A 22122-nucleotide genomic window follows, 5' to 3' on the forward strand; every position below is an offset into this window, starting at 1 on the left:
CTTTGGGGATGCTGTGTGGAGGGTCTTTTTGTGGAGAGGAAGGAGTGAACATGGGTCTTGAAGAGTCCCATGTTGTAGGAGGGAGGAAACACATAGGCCGGCAGTTCGTTCCACAGCCGAGCTGTTGAACTTAAGAACAAATCGTAGAAGCGACCCGTTCTCATGTGACAAATTTCAACTGTGTACAAATGTTGGGCGCGCGTTTGGCGTGTATCCCGACTACGCACCGGTGCCGAAGGGATCAATGACGCTAGTTCCTCAGAGCATCTTCCATTGTAATACCGATAGAACAAGGACAGCATATCTACCTGACGCCTGTGCTCTAAAGATTGCAGTCCGTCTGTTAAGATTGGGGAATCTATCAAACGGATTTGTTTTGTCTAATCTATCTATCTGCTTGTTCCTATTATACTTACTGAGTTTTTTTTTTACTGCGGGTATAACAGGTATTTTTAATGTAAGTGTGAGAGGTGTAAGTCACGTAAGTAAATAATAGTTATAAATATGTATGTCTTATATGTAATTCACAAGTTATTGTAAATGTTAAATATAAGTCATTAATATTAATTTTATTATATATGCATTTGTATTTGTATTGAACCATCTATGGTGACGCATTTTCACCGTCCTGTGCAATAACTTTGTCCAATGCTTAGATAAGATATACAAATATATATCACAAACTTACAAGTTCAACACAGACCCTAGTGCATAATATCAAAAGTGATTCAATAAACCGCAGTTAATATGGCCGCCGCCGTTGGGACTAAAACATAGTCAGTTCTTTATTACCCTTTGGGGTGGAGTTAGCCTCCAAGGAGAGGTGCGATGTGAAGGGTAACCTACCACATATCCCATAGCACACTACTGTCGCCCAGGGAAATGCATCACCCATAAAAGTAATAATCATGGGAAACATTCTGCTGGCGCTGCACAAATGTGCGGTTTTTCGTGAATTCAAACGTTAATATTATGGAAATACGCTGTATTTCTACGGTAGAACGTGCTGAAAATACAAACAAATACCTACCTACATAATTAAATTACAAAATATTATATTTAGAAAATAATGAAAACTAACAGATTGGCTAGCTTTATCCTCCGGCTACGTTTTTAGATCACGATAGATTATCAGAAATCGCTAGCCGAAAAAAAATCTGTGCAAATTAAACGACGCCAGAGCTCACCGCTCGAGATTTTTCTGCGACATGCGACTGCGATTAATGTAAACATAAAAATTTACGTATTTGAGAAATAAATTGTAGATATTTTTAGCATTCAAAATCTAAAGTGATTAAAATTTGAATTCAGCTATATTCTTTTGCATTTCCACAAGCATGCACAACAATAAATTAGCACGACGCACACCTTAACTTAACTCTTTTAGGTCTAGAAAGGAATTCAAGTACCGAGGGTAAACACTAAACATCCTGTCTAAAGTGGAGAGAACGACGGAAGCAGAGGGGACTGAAGGGGAGAGGAGAACAGGAGGTGTAAGATGTAGAACCGAAGGGTGACTAAATGTACCTACTCCCAGAACCTTCCGTCTTAAAGGACCAGCGTAGAATAGTCGCGCTAATTTCGCTTTGATAAAAACATAAAAAAGGGAAATTAAAATTTCGTGAAAACAAATTAATTAGCTAATTAAGGCTTATTATAAATCTCATACTTTTAACGAAATTTATTGTTGAGATAGGAATTTCGTGAAAAGTACTTGATAATTACTGTTTATGTTTCATTTAAACTACGCTGTACAAAACTTCACGGCTTTAATATCTGGATATTATAGCCGATACGAATACGGTTTCGTAGAATTTTAAATATGGAGTCCAGCCAGCGTGGTGAAGATTGCCCCGATGATACGTATTTATGGTTTTTAAATAGATACATAGTTTCAAGTCCGCCCAACTATTGAATTTGGAAGCCACCTTTGGGCTGGTGCTCCAAAATACTTAATAAACCTGCTTGAATCTGGGCAAAGGAGAGCGATCGGTCTGATTGACAATCCGTTGTTAACAGACCGATTGCCTTCTCTAATGCATAGACGCAATGTAGGCATACTGTGTCTGTTCTACGGGTATTTCAATGGATCCTGCTCTAAGGAGCTAGCAGCATTGATTCCTGATGCACCGGTGCACGTGCGCGAAACTCGACGGACACGAGCTGAACACCCGTTCACGGTTGACGTTGGCTTCATGAGAACGGGCCGTTTTTACGACTCGTTTTTGTGTAAGTCGGCTCGTATGTGGAACGAGCTACCGGCATCTGTTTTTCCTCCCTCCTATAATCCGAGCCTCTTCAAGGCTCGCATTAACAAATCCCTTCCTACAGCCCCTACCTTATTCCGCCTCACAACGCCGCCCAACCGGGTGGTGACATAGTTCCCCTGTCTGTACACTGCACAGGCAGGGACGCTCTTGTGAGGTGTCACATAAAAAAAAAAAAAAAAAAAGATACATAGTTACTCATGTCCTAATACAATCGTTGTACAAATATATTTTTAAAACTTTTTTGAATAAATGAATAAGATTTTAGTAATTTTAATGTAAAATTGTTAATATTTTCTAGTAATTTAATTTTCTCTGGTAATTTGCTAAATTTCTTCAAGTCTTATTTAATTTCTTTTCGTATCTCGTGTGTGTTCTTTGTGCTGCAAGTTTTCAATTATTCTCAGAAATTTAGTTGTTGTATACCATTGATTATTTTACAGATTAAAAATAAAGTATCGAAGTAAATAATTTGTTATAACATTTTACTCCTTCAACGTTTCCTTGACTTTCCTCTATTACATTCTCGTCTCGTATATACCCTTCTGTTATTCGGATTCTTGACATGGCCCGACTCAAGTATTTGGTTCACTCGATCGTGCCATGTCTGCTCCGTCTTTCCCGACTTCTTCTACCATTCACATTGGCGTCATGTTACATTCTTCTACCATTCACATTGGCGTCATGTTACATTCTTCTACCATTCACATTGGCGTCATGTTACATTCTTCTACCATTCACATTGGCGTCATGTTACATTCTTCTACCATTCACATTGGCGTCATGTTACATTCTTCTACCATTCACATTGGCGTCATGTTACATTCTCCTTACACTATTTTCTTGTAAAGTATACAAGATATATTCGCAGTTACTGGAGCATAAATATCCTTTCACTATCTCAATGGTAAATAGAACATCCGAACAAAAGCACAGGTGAAATTATTACTACCATTTTCTCTGAATAAATTATCACTAGATTCTTTATTTGACAAATGTAACATTACTGCCCCGTCGCTACTGACAACGGAAAGCTAGATAGGTACCCTAGGTAACCTAGTAAATAGTTACTGCTAGATAGGTACTCCCATCCTCGGCGCATAAACTGAAATGTTATTATCTCCCATTGATTTCACTCTCACCCCTTATTAGATATAGGGGATGACGGGGGTGTTTACTGCTTGTATCACAACAGTTGAGTGCTTATTCAAAATACACAAGTGTTCTAGAGATGACGAATTCATTCCCAAAACTGTTTGGAAATCGGATAAACATGTTTTTAAATAAAATACTTAACGATCGTAAAGAGACCCAGATTAATGGATTCAAATTAATTTCATTGATAATATTTTAGTCATATCCACACTAAAATAAAAAAAGCTAATGTTGTTTGCTAAAAGTTGTTTCGAAAAGTGGAAAGTTTTGGGTATATTTTAAATATTTCGTTAAAAAGGTAAATCGCTTCAAATCTACTACGAATGTTGCAAGAACTGAAATGCCCAAAATTGAAGGATCGTTGTGTTGCGGTAGGGCGATCTTACTCCAGCAACTTTTTAAAACAAATTAAACGTACTCTTATATGGTGAAGATTTCTATTGATAAGCAAAACATACAAAAATTGAACATTTGATATTTTGGCGATGATCTAATTTGGTGAATAGATTGGGTTTACTAAAGGATATATCATTTAAGTTTTAGGCATTTTCCACAAGTTTTAAGCGTTGAAAACCATCTTCCAATAAAACGTGATACGGTAAAGAAAAAGTATCTGCTACCCATTAGCCGCTGCCTCGATACGCCCCTGGTCCTCGCCGCCGAGCCAGGGCTCATAATAGACACATAACGGGCTCATTAAAGCAGGGGCGTACCGGAGAGCGCGCGGGGACGGGGCGCCGCTGACGCCTGCATTAATAACATCCAATGAAATGCCGTGGGGTAATCAAGTGTCACTAAGTTTGGGTAGACACTTCAAGCGGGAAAACAGCATCGAAAGCGCTTCAATTATTTCAACCAATCATTAATTTATAATTTCAATCTGCAAAAGGGTGATTTTGGAGGTATAATAGTTTATTCAGAGTATTTCGTGGATAAGATTTTTTTTTGAACAAACAGGACAGTAATAATAATGACACAATATTTACATACTGCAGTTTTGTGTTATTTCACTTCCAGTACGCTTTACTAAATAAACTTAATAATAATTTTGCATTCAGTGGTCACATTTAAAAAAATACTTCTACAGTGCGCCTTACATAATATCGATCAGATAATATAATACAGAAAATGTAGAGAATATACAAAGCAATAAAAATTTACAATAATAGTTCAATTTTACCATAGGACAATAATAATAACAAACAGGACATAAAAGAAAATACAGTAGTTACATACAAAGCGATGATAAGAGAACAAATAATTAACAATAACAATGCTTATAGCACGGGACAAAACCAGAACATTAAGGCTAAAACATAATAAAAGACAGGAGGTAGTTTATGTTCAGAAGTAAAAACACTCATAAAATGTCAAACAACACAAAAATATAACTAGAAACATAAAACGCAAATCACTATCAATGGGTGTATGATAAGGCAATGGGCCAGATACTTAACACACATATGTATGTGTGGGTCACTGCGGAGCTCGTGTAAACTGCTATATCGATGTTTAGCATTATATTTGCTGCTTACATGGCCTCAAACAAATCAAAAAGTTGCACGAAACTCATTCATAACTCATAACAAACTTGAAACACTCTCATAAAAGTTCCCTGAATAAGGCCCGGTATATCAGGTGATTTTAAGCTCGGCTTGGTTGAAATGTCGAGCTTAGCGCGGCTTGGAACATAATCCGTATATAGGTCGAAAGCCCAGATATCACCGATATTAGAAATATTGTCCTTGATTTTAATAGAAGAATGTGTCTCTTCTCTATGTACAATCAAACTACTGACTATGTGGGTGGCATACTCTCTACTCTTATCGGGAGATCACAACCTTTCGAAATGAGAACGACGGCAGTTTATTTTTAGACGGGTTTAATTAACGAGTTGATTTTTGATAAAGTTTCGCACTTCAATTAGCACGGTGCTGTAGGTGCTGCGGAGTCAGTGAATTCTTCATGAAAATGTGATTAAATAACCGCTGAATCTTTTAAAATCCGTTACTAGACTATGTTACGTTGATTATTAATTAATTACATCGACATTCCCCATCGCTCGATGAATATCCACGCTGATAAAAATGGGCAACTTACGTAAATTTCGGTTAGACGTTAGTATGCAATTATTTACGTAATCGTCAAGTTTAACATGTGACTGCTAGCCCCCCGGCGTCTAAAAAAAGATTTATTATTTAAAGGCTTATCAAGGCCGATTTATCCCGCTTGAATTTAAGCGAGGAATACATAGCGAGGATACGGGCTGACTGATATACCGGGCCTAAGAGCATGCGAGGCCATCGGAAAGTGAAATAAAGAGGGAGGCCTAAATCGTACGTATCGCAGTTTGTCGGTACAACAGGAGGGTGAATGACGCGTACGTCTGCTCTTGAGTTTGAGAGAGCCGTAGGGTGAAAATAATGAAAGAGAAATATAAGGAGGGGGAGAAGAGATAGATGGGGTGAAGACCAGAGAAGAGCAAGCAATCATTTCTGAAGACATCTCTGGTAAACGAGCGGGAAATGGAGGGTTGATAAGTATCTTGGTTTTTATTTGCTTGAGGGTTAATATTGGTTGAATACTACCAACTTGCAATAACGGAGTTAGATGCGATGCGATGCGATGGGGTGACTGTTATGATAATCAATTGAAATGTTGAGTACCCAGTGTCTACCCCAAATGTCAACTATTGCCACAAATAAAAAAATAAAATTTATTTTACACCAACCTTGTTTGAAACAAGAATGTTTGTGAAGAGGTTACCAAAGTGATATACGGTACCAATCCTGGCATGGCATGGCATGCAGAGGAATGATGAAAATATACAAAATGCTTAAATTTGTAGAAATGAGATCCCTGAAGAGTATGTGTGGTGTAACCATATACCATAAAAAATATAAGCTGTAAAACCATAGAACAAAGAGTAATAATAAAAATAATATTTTGCTGATTTGTATAGCGCCGTTTTTGTGCAAAATCACCTCGAGAGCGCTGTACAAATATATAATACATTTCTACAATGATCTATGTTATTACTAACGTACGTATTTTGACGGCCGGCATAGTCCAGTGGTAACGCATTGGACTGCCATTCCGAAGGTCGCGGGTTCGAACCCGGCGTGCGCAAATAAATTTTACTTGATTAATTTGTGTTATTTCACAATTAATTAATTAAAATAATATATAGTATATTTGCGGCACGTTCCAGAGTGGAAGATACTCTCAGTATCGCCCTGGTGTAAGACCACCATTCAGAATTGAAACGTTGCTCCAAATGGCTTTAGCCGTGTTTAGTGACTAGATCTGAATAGCCAGGTACTTTCCCACCTTCCTCTTTCCCTTCCCCACTTACCTTCAGCCTCACAACATCCCCCAATTGGGGATGCCATAGTCTCACTGGCTCCAGACGGGAGCAGTTGGGACTCTTGTGAGGTATTCACTATAAAAATAAAAAAAAACTATAATATGGAGATAATATACAATACCATACTTATCTGGTAGGTCACTTGAGATTAACATTAACTAATTAGAATACGTAAGAGTTGAGAAGTAGTTTTATTGCTTCGGTAGGAAGATTTCTTCAGACAGTCTTTAGTTGTCTTAGGTGAAAAAAACCGGTGCTTACAGTCCTATTTATTTGAATTTTATCTAAATTGACATCGAGAAGTTTGACTGACGATTTTGGGATGATATCGCTACCGGAAATAGAAATAGGTGAATCGTCTATGAAATGTTGAGTAACACAACAAGTGCCTTCTAGGCGTGTTTCGTGATCCAAATATTAAGCCCAATTAGGTCCTATATTTCCATACAAAACTGTGTTTTACCATGATTACGAAATTCAAATCGGATGTCGATATACAATTTCAGGCAAGTGTGAGAGAGCCAGGCCCCATGCAAATTGGTCTAGAACCAAAAGGCACTAAATCAGTGGCACATTTGATTGTTTGTTGTTTATAAGGCACTTCTAGTTTTCTTCTCTTGAGATTGAATATTGAGATCCAAAACCAATGTTGGCGAAATGAATCACGTGAAGAAAGGGACGCTTAGATAGTTTGAGTATGTAAAGCTAATAATGTATTCATGAAAAAGGAGTAAACAGAGTTGTATGTCTTCTAACATTTCTGCCTCCCCTGCGCAGATCCTGGAAAATGCGGATTGGGTAGTTTTGCTACCTTAGTAAAGAAGGAAGTTAATCCAAGTGGTATTATTACGAGAACTAAATTGCAAAGTAGAAAATTCTGCTTCAATGTTTTATCCCAGAAAAATTTCAGCCTTGGATTATTTCAACCCTTGAGCTCTCTAATGATGGAGATATTTTAATGCAATTTATTTTGAATATTTAAACCGCTCTGATAAAAAACCGTACCGAAAGGAACTAGGACCAACGCAAACGGGTTAAACTCCAGCACGGTGCAAGCGTTAGCACTGACAAAGGTAAAATAATGCCATCTGCTTGTTCCTATTATACTTACTGAGTATTTTTTAACTGTGGGTATAACAGGTATTTTTAATGTAAGTGTGAGAGGTGAAAGTCACGTAAGTAAATAATAGTTATAAATATGTATGTCTTATATGTAATTCACAAGTTATTGTAAATGTTAAATATAAGTCATTCATATTAATTTTATTATATATGCATTTGTATTTGTATTGAACCATCTATGGTGACGCATTTTCATCGTCCTGTGCAATAACTTTGTCCAATGCTTAGATAAGATATACAAATATATATCACAAACTTACAAGTTCAACACAGACCCTAGTGCATAATATCAAAAGTGATTCAATAAACCGCAGTTAATATGGCCGCCGCCGTTGGGATTAAAACATAGTCAGTTCTTTATTACCCTTTGGGGTGGAGTTAGCCTCCAAGGAGAGGTGCGATGTGAAGGGTAACCTACCACATATCCCATAGCACACTACTGTCGCCCAGGGAAATGCATCACCCATAAAAGTAATAATCATGGGAAACATTCTGCTGGCGCTGCACAAATATGCGGTTTTTCGTGCACTTGCGAATTCAAACGTTAATATTATGGAAATACGCTGTATATCTACAGTAGAACGTGTTGAAAATACAAACAAATACCTACCTACATAATTTAATTACAAAATATTATATTTAGAAAATATTGAAAAATAACAGATTGGCTAGCTTTATCCTCCGGCTATGTTTTTAGATCACGATAGAAATTATCAGAAATCGCTAGCCGAAAAAAAATCTGTGCAAATTAAACGACGCCAGAGCTCACCGCTCGAGAGTTTTCTGTGACATGCGACTGCGATTTATGTAAACATAAAAATTTACGTATTTGAGAAATAAATTGTAGATATTTTTAGCATTCAAAATCTAAAGTGATTAAAATTTGAATTCAGCTATATTCTTTTGCCGAGAACAGGGTGTCACGTGACCGAAGACCGAGGGAATGTTGGGGGTGAAAATGTGGGGGAAAAAAGATAATGGGGAAGGTGGCAAAGGAAAAAGGAGCGCACTAAAGTTCCCTCGTTACGACGAGTGACAAATGAATGCACTGCCGGGGATGGTGTGACGGAGGCGGGTGTTTTTTTTATTTTAAAAAGGCAGCTACCATCAAGAGTGCAACAGAAAGCTTTTAAAGTTAAGCACTGGGGTTATTATGATATATTAATTAGGGGGAATGAATTTGTGTTTTGGAAATGAGGCAACAAAAGAGCATAACGACTAAAAAGTATAGTATGGTAACATGTCCGAAGACGTCAATATTGAATTTATAGGCTGAAGGACTAATAACGAATTTCTCCATCTTCTTCAGATTACACAGAATGTTCTTTAGATTATTTATCTTAGATATAAACCCTAAGATACTTGCGGATGGCGTAATGGGAGCAGGCATCGGGCCAGGGCAGCCGGGCACCCCATTACCGCTCGGCTGTCACGCCCCTGGTAGTAATTAATATTTCATCCCGCGCCCCCCCGCTGTGGGGGGGCCGGGGCGGCTGCTATTTGATCGAAACCTGCCGCCCGCTCTGCGCTCCCCATACAAGGGATGCCAATTGTTTTCAATCTGTGTGATATTTTATACTCAAGATTTGTAAACACAGTGGTAGATTTCACTTATTCCTCTAGTGCTCTGCTATTGGAGGTTAGCCATCATCAGAGAAATGCAAAGTGGAAGATATCTACCTACTCTCAGTATAGTGGGAAGCAATAAGGAATCTTGTATGCTATTCATATTCACAAATCGTAGTCATCAGCAAAAGCTTTTTATGTATTACCAGCTACCAGCACAGACCCGTGAAACATCACGGGATATATTAAGTGCAGGATTTGTGATGCTGAAAGTTTATATAAAAGACTTTGGCAAAATTACCAGTGTAAACGACATTGTAAATTACTTACTGTAATTAATAGCTAGTAACTGGGGTCAAATAATCAAATTATAACAAGGGTCCAGTACTCGTAGACTAAAAGATTTACAAAAATTAAAAATTGTAAATATTAGATAAATAAAAAATAACATATAAGAACACAAATAGGTGACAGAACACAACAACTAATTATCCTCCCTGCAAAAACAACAGCAATATATACCTATAACTAAACGGAACACATGTTTATAAAATGAATTATATGCAACTGACCAGGATTCATAGAAACAACACGATAAATTGTTATTAAAAAATATTTAATGTTAGCTAAGATATATTTTTTAAATGTTCTTGAATTACACGAAAATATTTCACTATCATTAAAATTCTTGTTAAATAAGTTGCACAAAAAAAACAAACAAGTTGCTGTTATTAGTAGAGCATTTATAAAGATGAAAAATTGATTTATCTCTAGTTCTCGAGCTTTTGGGACTCGGTAAAATAAATATCAAACAAGCTGGCCTAAAAAGAAGCAGATACATTTTAAATGCCATTTTCTCCGTCCCTAATCGCACTTTCCAACGTAATGAATGGCGCCCGGAATGGATATGAACTCGGCGCAAATTTAAAAAAATACCCTAGTTTAAGGGAGCAGGGAGAGGAGAAAGATATAAAGGGGAAAGGGAGACGGGAAATTTAAGACGGCAATTAACGCCTTTAAATTAAATGCCTTATCGGATCCGAAAGTCGGCGACTGAAAACTGGGTCGACGATCGGCTGTCGATTAATATTTTTGAGACGACGAAATTTTATGGTCGTTTAAATAGTGTAACTAAAATGTATTTAAAAACGTGTTCGTTAGACTGACTATTTGTGAGAGGTGTATCTAGAGTCCCAATTGGGATATTTTGTGAGGCTGAAGGCAGTGGGGAGGGGAAGGATATGTGGGAAAGGTAGGTGGGGAAGTACCTAGCTATTCAGATATTGTCACCAAACATGGTTAAAGTTATTCCAAGCAACGGTTCGATTCTGAATGGTGGTATTTTCAAGGGCGATACTGAAAGCATCTAACGCTCTGAAAAGTGAGGCAAATAAATATATTTATAGAGCGCCGTTTTCGTGAAAAATCACCTCAAGGACGCAAAATTATATTCATACCTTATAGATGCATTCCTTAAAAAAGCCTCCACACATCATACCTTAAGATGATTTCCTGTACAAAAATATTTATTAAATAATAAATACTAAAACTAATGACTTATATCTAGTGACTAAGGCCTGTAACTACTATCTTAATGACATATGCATTTACATATGTCGAAACTTACAACTAACATACTTACATTTAAATTTACATCGATAAATACTATTTCTAATTTTACTAGCGCCAGTAGAAAAAGGAATTAAAATAATATTTGTATGATTTGTATAGCGCCGTTTTTGTGCAAAATCACCTCAAGGGCGCCGTACAAATATATTATACATTTTTATAATGATCTATGTTATTACTAACTATATATGGAGATAATATACATTACCATACTTACCTGTAGGTCACTTACGATTAACACATAATTAACATTACCTAATTGTTTGCGAAATTTAGCTATAATATGTTGGTTCCAAGAAAAGGAAGTTGTATAATATTAGGGTGTTTCATAATTAATTTTAGAACACATGAGTGCAAAATGCGCCCGATGGGTTCGCTGGATTTATAGAATAGTATTAATATATATCTTAAATAAATGAATGAAATTTAACAAATAAAAAACATTTTAGGCGCTCCCAACATTTGTTCACGGTTGACATTTATCCATGAGAACCGGTCGCTTCTACGACTCGTTTTTAAGTTCAACGTCTCGGCTGTGGAACGATTTGCCGGCCTCTGTGTTTCTTCCCTCTTACCATGTGGGTCTCTTTAAAGCCCATTTTGACTCCTTTCTCTCCTCTAAAAACCCTCCACACAGCACCCCGGAGATGAAATATGCCCCAAGGGAAATTAGTTTCCTTAGGGCCTCCTGTGTGGAGTTAATGTAAAAAAAATATAGTTGGAAAATACAATCCTGAGAGGAAATTAATAACGGTTGATTACTTAAATCCCCTCGCAACTACCCTAACTGCCAGGAGCGCAGGGGTGCGAAGAGAACGTCTGCAAAACCCTCAAGATTTAATAACTGCGCGAAGTAGGAAGCAGAGTACAAAAAAGGCTTTATGAACGGGGACGTCGACAGTCCTCGAAGCGGCGGCGAAACCCGTTCGCGGAACGTGAAGATTCCAGAACTTCAAATTTTTAGATTCAAGTGCGCCCTTTCGTCGACTTTTATACACTTTTAAGGATACCTTGGACCTGGGACTAGTTCCGGGCAAAGTCGAGAATGAGACACGACTCGATGGCTCTCCGCTACGACGGCAAAGTAAGACGCAGAGGTGTGTAATTTAGACTACGGCGCGCGTAGCGAGCGTCAGGCTACGTAGCAGTCATCTACCCATTTACCCATCCAGGCGTTCGGACAATCTGGATGGGTAAATGTTATTTACCTAATTTGAGATTGCGAGAGTCTGGTCGAGGAAAGCTTTTTGACCTCTCGCCTTGCATCGCAGTTGGAGGGATGGATTCATACCTTATAGATGCATTCCTTAAAAAAGCCTCCACACATCATACCCTAAGATGATTTCCTCAGGGTTTCCTATGTGGAGCTAATGTAAAAAAGCTACTGCAGATGATGTAAAAGAACAAGATTACTTGATAGGAAATAAGTTAGTTAATAGGAAAGTATAATCTTACCGTTATTCGTCTTCCCATCCTCTAGTTGTCTGCCATGCTGCATCTCGGGCTTGGGCATGCCCCCCGAGAGCGCATGGTGCGGATGCGCCGCGAGCCCCAGAAGGGCTCCGGCGGCGGCCGAGGCTGGCGGGGGCAGAGCCGCGTGGGGTAGCAGGGGTACCGGCAAGGGGGGCGCGGGCACCTGCTGCGCGTGCATCTGCTGCAGGAGGCGGGGGAGGTCGGGCCGTTGTTGCTGAAAAGACAAAAATACGATTAGAATATCAAGTTCAAGGGATTTCCCATGGGTTTCACGACAAAACAAAAGACTCGAGAAAAGTTATGAAAAAATAATCTAACGGCCTCCGTGGTCGAAGGAAAACGCTTTACCCTAGCTATCCGAAAATTAGTTAGTGTTATTTCATAATTCGTTAATTTCAAATAAAATAATATAGCGTGCATGCGGCACGTTCAGAATGCAAGCTATAGGAACGTATAAAATATAAAACAACAGTAAGCAAAGGGAACCTACCAAAGCGCTGCCTGTGTATGGGTAATATTACAAAAACATACTAAGGAAATAAGATTAGAAATATACTTTTTAAATAAAATAAAATATTAAATTTCAACATCAACCAGTTATAATATAAATTTTAAAGTAACATAATAACAGTGTAATATTGTTCTGAAGAAGTAAAACAGAAAGTGTACTGATTTATTATTAAAACGTTACTGGAAATGGCTTTAGCCGTGTTTGGTGACCAGATCTGACGTCCCCACCTTTCTCTTCCACACAAACACACAAAGCCTCTTGTCTAACAAAAAAAAACTTAAAGTGTTAACGTAACAAAATACCGCAATAAACATGTCCCCAGTAACTAAAAACTGGGTATTAAGTTCGAAAAATCAGAATCCGGTCAAGCCGGGGCATTAATCAGAAGTTGTACCATGATACTTATCATAAAAATAATAACAAGTATGTTTCGGGCTAAACAGAACTCATTTATGCCGACATGTTAACTTTGCTGACAAAACTCTTTTGGCTAACAGACCTTTATCAACTTTGAAGGAAAAACGTACATTCATACTCAGAACTCAAGAATGTATGGAAGTCTCGAGTTTTTCAAATATATCAGCTTTTCTTAAAACTATTTTAGCAACATTAAACTTAATGTGCAGGTGCCTACCCAATCAAAACGTTTATTGATGTCGGATTGAAGATGATATCAACGGTAATACTGTGCATGTTCTGCCGGCATTTCAATGGAAGGTGCTCCAAAGAACTATCGGCTTTGATTGGGAGACACGTTAAACATGTGGATAGTAATGTTTTATACGCGGTTAACATTTTTCGTATTTGAAAAATATCGTTTTTACGACTTGATTTTACGCTCAACAGCTCGCCAGTGGAATGGTTTGCTGGCTTTGGTGTTTCATTCGTCTTACAACACGAATCTCATGAAGGCCAACAATCACTGCTTCCCTTTATTAAAAAGACCCTTCACCAGCATCCACAAGAGGTTAAATGGGCCCTGAATGAAATCACAAAGCAGGAATCACACCTAATCATTTACAGTACGCAGTTTATTCACACACATGTAAAACGATAGATTTAATAGTAAATTTAAAAAGAGTAACTGAAAAATATTGTCATAAAAAGAAATAAAGATCAGATCAGGATTTGAATATATGTATAACAAAAGTTTCCGGGCGGTGAGCATGTCTCCTCACCATTCTCCATACAATACTATTTTAAAATTCAGCGCCACGCTTTTGTCTTCCGAAAAAGTGATTTTGGCAGAATTTACAAAGAAAGTCGACAATTCCCTGCGACCTTTTATCCGGGATAATCTTCAGAGAGGGAACAGCTGATCACGTTGTGAATAAAATATCATCCCGGGAGATAAATATCGGCTTCGGAGGGAGGCTGTATGTTGGGATACTTGCCAACAAAGCGGAACTACTATTATATACCGTAGGTAACTTGTATCGGGAACAAAGGAAAATGTGGAGAGAATATATTAAAATGTCATCCATTAGAAATGATAAAGACACTCACAAATCGGATGTACCGAACTTTGTAGTGTTTTACGAATAAAATTTAACCTGAATATTGCGAAGGAATGCACTTAATATGGGGACTAATTAACTTACTTCCACCATATTTACTAGCATATAGTGAGAGGATGAAATATAAAACAACTCTGTCTTTGAGTTTTCGATTCAAGATGTTGTAAAGTAAAATTTTCGATAAACTATGTTTTCACTATAACGTGACATGCACGCTGCAATATGCAATATAAATTATTCAAGTTAAATTATCTTAATTACAATATTTACAGAAGCGCACGGAAAGCAGCAAGTTCGTATGGGCGCCATTGGATTAGGAAACATTGTATAACCACGTAGAAAATTGTAAATTTATAAAATCCACTTTCCATAAACAACCAGCACGAACAGAATACTGAACGAGAAGGTATCAGCACTCCATATTTCTCTGTTCCGCTGGCGCCGAAGTAAAAAGCGGATTTGGTATGATTTATTCACAATCCTGCCCGGAGCGCAGAAGTGGGAAGAGGAGAGAAGGTAAAAGCTGTACCTACCTATTATAAGTAGAGGTAGCTCAGTACTGGGGTAGAGGGTTTGGGCAGAGGGTCGGAATATTGAATGAGCAAGAATCCGTGAGAAGAATTTAAGCAGCGGACAGACAAATAAATTGAACGATCGTAAAAACAGAAACGTGTAATGTTATTTATATCCGCCTTTTTCTTTCAGGAGGCGATAGGTTGCAACGCCTCTGTAATTGGGCTGTAAAACAGTAAAACACGGTGGAAATAAAGACACTGGACGCTCTGAAGCGACTGAAGAAGATCTTTTGGAAATAAGGTGCTTTGTTATGGAACAATATTTTATGAAATAGCGTAACTTAAAAAAAACGTGAAAAACGCCGACCGGTTTCGTATATACCCTGACTAAGTCGTGCCGAAATAGGAGAATGATGGTGTTGTATACGGAGTTACAATGCTTCATATAAATAAGACATTATGTTTATAAATAAGCTTTTAATAAGGTTACGAAACAAATTTCAACTGTAATTCCAAAATTAAGAGCCTATTATTCCCATAAGGAACGAAAAAGGTTGTCATCTTAATTCCCTTCTAGCAAAAGCCATCAAATAAAATTAGGGAACAGGTAATTAAAAACGCTATCTTCATTTAATGAGAGCATTAGATATTAAAACAATCATTTTTCCTAACGGCCTCGAGAAGTTGTAAAGACTCGGAAAGGGGGAGACCGGGGGGAAATTAATACCAACAAAAGAAGCTTTCACACAAATTAATATAAATTAAAAGGGGAAACGTCTTGAGAAAGAATTAATAAAAGAGAATGATAAAAAATATAACAGCGGAGCAATCAATTCGTGGCCCCCTCCTTTTATTTTTTATTTAAAATTCAGATGGGGATGGTACGGGTAGAGTGGGAGTGAGGGGGCGAGGGTTAAGCTATTCGCGATGAAGCTTATTGAAAAAACAGTTGTATTGAAGCGAGTCCCCCCTTGGCGAATTCTCGGCGATTTGAATCTCATTAAGAATTTCAACGAGGACATTTTTTTACTAAAAAACACAATGCCGGGGTATAAATATGCTGTAGTTTTTTCCCAAATTTGCTCAAAGACAACTTTTAACTATTTGCCCAGACCAAGCAAGGGTGGATAAAAATTCTATGAAAATTTTGAAGGATTCGTGTTAACTTAAGATACACGGCTGTAACAACAACATGCAATTATAAGATTTCGACAGCATGCACCCCATGCGTGGCGGTCGCAAATCTGATCCAAGACGTTTCTTTCTAATTATTTTGTCACAATAGTTAGACCTTCAGTAAAATCTTCTTTCGTTAAGCGAGCGATCACTTCAGTGATTTAACAATATCACTGTGATTTTTTAAATAGTGCATATTTAGAACAGAAAAGAATTAAGTAAAAGAAACATTAATAATAAATAATAGTATTTGAATGATTTGAGAAGTATTCTATGTCTACATGAAATTTTATAGACTTTGATTATTTTATCACTAGTCTTAGGAATTCCTTATATCGAAATTGCTTCCATAATATGCAAAGTAAGAAATAATACAAAATAATTCACAAAAACTAGTCAAATTGCTGAAGGAAAAAAATCGGTGGAAGGAAAAAAATGGTTTTCGATATAGGAGGGTCTAAGAATAAGTCATAACCAAAATCACCACATTCATCTTCGAGTTCAATAATCACATCCAAGTTAGCGTCGAAAACAGAGGGTGTTACCATCATGAGTTAAGCATATGCGTCCATGTGCATCTCTCGCCACCTCTACTGAACCGAGGAATAACAACGGAGTAGTTCTCTCCAGTTGAGTGCGCCCATTCAATAAGCCCCTCTCCACCCCAAGGCGGCACTACACGGTGCGAAAGGGAATACTGCGACGTAAATGATTAAAGCGACCATTTCTCAAAAAAAAACTATATTAACCCTTCGACATACAATCGACGATATATCGTTGTCGTGAATAAAGGTCGAAACACATTATTAAAACCCGACGCGACCCGATGAAACGCGATGCGTGTTGAGTCGAATCAAATGTATTGTTTTCTTATGACCAGAAACACACTATGAACATCCGACGCGACGCCATGTCGGATGTTCATAGTGTGTTTCTGGTCATAAGAAAACAATACATTTGATTCGACTCAACACGCATCGCGTTTCATCGGGTCGCGTCGGGTTTTAATAATGTGTTTCGACCTTAATACTCGTCAGAGTAAGACCTTGTCAAGTGACGGACTAATGAGGCAATGAATGAAGCAAGGAGCGTGCCAAAAAAGAGTAGTGTGGTGTTTTATCTTTCTTGCATACCCCTGAGAAAGAAGTGGTTGAAAAGAAATGGTTGGTTAGTTAAACAAAAGAGACAAGACTTTATGACATCACCGTTTGAATGAAACGTCACTTCAAGAGCGCATTTTATGCAAAAATGTAAAAAAACACACATTTGAATCTGTGGGCTAAAATCCTCAACATAAAGAAGTTATTACATATGTATTTCACAATTTATTTTGACTCGTTCTGCCCCGCTGTTCCCTTCACTTATAAAATACTTCAATAACAGCCGCTTTCTCCCCTTCTCGTGAAGTTATATTATGTAGTGCCCCTGTACAAATCTGGGATGGAGTATCGCCACTCCAGAGGGGAGAGTGGGGACATTGAGGCTTGTGTAAGATGCTTTAGAATATACTAACTCGTACGTAAAGATATGTAAATTGGAACGGAGTGCATAGTTTGCAAGGAAGACGTTAGGTTAGCACTATATGCATTTATTTACCAAGTGTGTTCCAAGTGGACACAGCTATAATTTTATAAACATGACTCTCAACATACCAAAGAATTGTGATTTCGCTCAAGTAATGAAAAATGAAGACATTTAAATAATATATCCACTAGATGAGAATACTTAACATGACAGCATTTGGAAGCCACTAGCCTCACAAGTGCATACAAAAAATCATAATACAACGAAACGTGAACAATAATAATAATAACATAGCATTTACATAGCGCTGTTTAGTGTCATTTCACTCCAAGTTACAAAAGTCAAAAACTATTTCCTAATGCGGGAAATATAGCACCACAATTCACTCCAGGACTATTACTTTTTTACTCGTATTTCGATCATTCGCTACAACGTTGCTGTGTATTGAAGTCAAAATATAAATATATGTTAAAGCAGCGACCAACACGGAATAATACGAAAATCCACGAACTTTATTTTATCCAATGTAATTAACATCTTATTGGTTCAGCTCCATAATATTTATTTGTTTTTTTATTAGTTATAAATCACGAAATATTTTGTACACACCTCAAGGATTGTTTCATGCCACTATGTATTTAAAGAAGTACTAAAATGTTTAGTGCTTGCTGAAATGAGCAAAAGAAAGAATGGCAGTATGTATCCCTTTGGACAAATAAATTCTAAATCATTGTTGCCGCATGAAATTTAAAAAAAATCTGCATTTCACTGTGAATTTGGTTTCCTTCGGGTCTAGTTGGAGATCCGGATTTAATTTAAAAAAAAAAAAAAACGGTTTCCTTTTCTGATTTTTCTGTTTCAGATTTTCGTTTAGAAATCACTAATATTGTCTTCAATATTTAAAAAAAAAACTTAATAATTGTGAATTTCCATTGTTCTGATTGATCAGCCAACTATATGGATGTTTACGAGTCTCTATTTGCAGGAAGGCATGAATTTCAGACATGTTTAAGCAATTTTTGTATCACAGTATTTAAGTTAAAAATACGCCTCGTGCATAAATTACTCTTATTATTCTAAGGGTCGAAAACCCGCACTGTACGGGGATATTTTTTTAAATACTGATCACAAACAGGTGACCACAAAGATGTATGTATCTCTTTGAGAACGTACTGCCATTTAATGAGAAAAAAAATGAAGAACCAACACGATACGATTATACTACCTCAGCCTGGAGCACTCCTGTCCTGGTGCGACCGATACACCGGGGGGCACTGATTTGTTAGGACTTGGAACACGTTTTCCGACGATGGGAAGGAGGTTGGAGCTAAATCGACCGGTTTACAGGCATCGTACTAAGCCAATGTTGGAATTTAGGATATACAGGAATAATGGAATTGTTTGCGTGTTTATTTTATTTTTTCCTCTTTTTTCTTCTGCTTTCCTTCTTCTTGCCTCTTTTCTGCTATTCTTGGCTCTTCTTGCCACTTTTTGAATATTATTTTTTCTTCTTAGCTCTTCTTGCTTCGTCTCGTCTCTTTTTATCTTCTCTTGGCTCTTATAACTTGAGTAAAAAAATATTATTCTTAGAAATAATTAAGAATTACATAAAGTCAACATCGTGGCAAGATAGGCGCGGGGGTTAAAGAGTGATGTTTGAAATTTAAAAATAATGCGTGAAGGTTAGTTAAACGATATCATCGGTGGAGAGTTAAGACAAAAGTTGTTATTGGCACCCCTTAAAATGAATTTGAAAGGATTTCATAAAAGCTTATTTTAATAATGTAAATTTGGGAGAAGGTGGTATTTAATTACAGGTACAGAGAGGGGGCGGGTGAAAGGAACGTAAGCGTTTCCAAGGGTGCTTTTTAAGAACTCCTTCGTATTCTGTTTCATTGCGAATTGATGAATTGAAAAGGTAATGAGTGGAAAATTGCAAGGTTTAAGCAATTTTATTCTTTCATTAAAAAATAACATTATTTTTAATATGGGCTCTGCAGCACGACGGGGAAATACTTACTGCTTTGAGATTATCAATTATATTGATACTTCACCAACACATTATTATCAATTAGTTAAAAACGTGGCTTTGGAGATATAAGTGAGATTTTTGTTCAATGTATACCTAGATACCGGAAGAATATTCGTCAAAATTATTGTGTTGGTGCTAGCCATTTATGGATGTCATAAATTAAATACGTATATATATAATACTGTAAAATTATGTCAACGCGGTTTAAAGACGTCGCGTAACTGGAAACGCGAGTATAAAACCATTTGTAATACCCATGGAAGTGATCTTCAACTACAAATCCCATGTATGAATGAACGAATAGCTCCGGGTACAAACAAGTCTGTATGCATATTTGTACGTGCCCACATATACATATTTTCACCACAAGTAAATAAGTAGGTTCCTACCTAGGTCATTCAGACGATGTAGTTAGAAAATATTGGGAAAATAAAAGAAACATTTTGTTTCGAGGTGCCAAATTGCCTCCATTCACTCCTTGCGAAGACAACCCAGACCCGTCGTGTCTCGGGTGGGGTCTGGGGGTTGGTGGGCGGAGGTACGGGGAGTAAAGAGCCCCCGTTTCCTTAGCAGCGGATCACTACCGGAGGGAAGTGGTTGTTATGGGGTGAAACCCACCTCCGATGTTTTGGGCTCCTAGTAAGCGACCAACAAATATAATAACATATTTTTAAATAGTTTAGAGTTTTTCAACTCTGTATGAAGAGGAGAAAGGCGAAAACCCAAAAACAGGCTTGGAAGGAAGGTAGGTATGGTGTATAGGTAAGTTATCCGCAACATTAATAGCTATTATTTGTATAATTTAAAACAGTTGCCAATTCAGTTAACTCACTAACAACCACGCCATTTTCTCGTAGAGATGAACACAGAAGACCAATCGTCGCACAATTCTGCCTTGATAGAGTATCGCATCCGTGCTGAATTCGTATTCACATACATTTATCCGTCATAGCTCTTCAACTCAACTTTCTGATTATTTGCACCATAGTTACATGTTTACATCTGCGTCATAAATTAATTACTTTTTTTACTCGACGATTTCAAATTTCATCTGTCATTTCAAATTTGTTTGTTACGTGCCGATTCAAGACGATGGCCTAGTTGGAAACTACCTTTTATCCCGCCAGAGTTCGCATGACGTGGTTGCTACTACGAGCTGTTAAATTGGAATAATCAATATTTTATACCTAGCGGCTCGAAGAACGTTTTAAAATAGAATTGTCGATCTTCGGCTTGCTAGTTGAGAGCCTTATCAGAGAGTCGCTGTACATCTGTCACTGCACTGTGCCACTGTACATCAACCGGTAATTGGTTAAACCATTTTACTCTTAAAATTGTTAGGCCATGGTAGTGTTACAGCTATTACAACAAATTGTTAGGCTGTGGTGGTGTTACAGCTTTTACTACAAATTTTTAGGCTGTGGTGGTGTTACAGCTATTACTACAAATTGTTAGGCTGTGGTGGTGTTACAGCTTTTACTACAAATTTTTAGGCTGTGGTGGTGTTACAGCTATTACTACAAATTGTTAGGCTGTGGTGGTGTTACAGCTGTTACTACAAATTGTTAGGCTGTGGTGGTGTTACAGCTATTACTACAAATTGTTAGGCTGTGGTGGTGTTACAGCTATTACTACAAATTTGTGACGGCCGCTAATTCCATATCTATAGGCACGTATATATGTGGTGCCCAATGCATAACAATGTATCGGATAGTACCTACCTGCTTACAGCGGCGCTCGCCGAAGTACCTACGCTAGTATTTTGCGTGTGTTTGGATTCGGCGTCGTTCACCAGAAGGATCTAATCTATCGCTTAGGTATTATTACAGCGCCGCCGAACAATCTGGATTATGCGAGGGTTCGTCAATTTATCGGTAGTCTCGCGAACCTTCCATCGTCGTCAGCCAAGTTATTTAAAGCGACCCGGCGCGGACCAGTACACAAGACTGTACCGGCAACCTTGACACCGATACCGAGTTAATTGCCTACGTTACGCGTGTGAAATTATATCTCGAACTTTCCTTTGTAAAACGTTCTGCTTGTGTTTCTACGTTAATTTTCGGATGCATTATAATAAACCGCCCCAACCAAATTGAGCCGTAATATATTAATATTTAAGAAGCCGAACTATAACCACAAATTGTTAGGCTGTATTTAAATATCTATTTACAAATCTTATGATTTCAGAGAAGATTTTGGTTAGAGTTTGGTTGAGGTCTACTGCTTACAGAACTACTAGATTATTTTGTCGTGTAATTTGGCGCCGTC

General features: G+C 37.6%; 1 protein-coding gene across 5 annotated transcripts in view; it reads right to left on the minus strand.

Moving 5' to 3' along the window:
* The window catches only part of LOC149425730 (protein groucho-like), a 358855-nt gene that overhangs the window by 88732 nt on the left and 248001 nt on the right, over positions 1-22122 (minus strand). For all 5 annotated transcript variants that reach the window (XM_089641419.1, XM_089641413.1, XM_089641399.1 and 2 more), the window contains exon 7: positions 12562-12793. In XM_089641419.1, coding sequence (XP_089497545.1) covers positions 12562-12793 — 232 coding nt within the window. The remainder of the gene's footprint in view (positions 1-12561; positions 12794-22122) is intronic.

Source organism: Hesperophylax consimilis, chromosome 2 (genome assembly GCF_061612785.1).
Source record: "Hesperophylax consimilis isolate HC1 chromosome 2, BYU_Hcon_1.0, whole genome shotgun sequence".
Classification (NCBI taxonomy): Eukaryota; Metazoa; Arthropoda; class Insecta; order Trichoptera; family Limnephilidae; genus Hesperophylax; species Hesperophylax consimilis.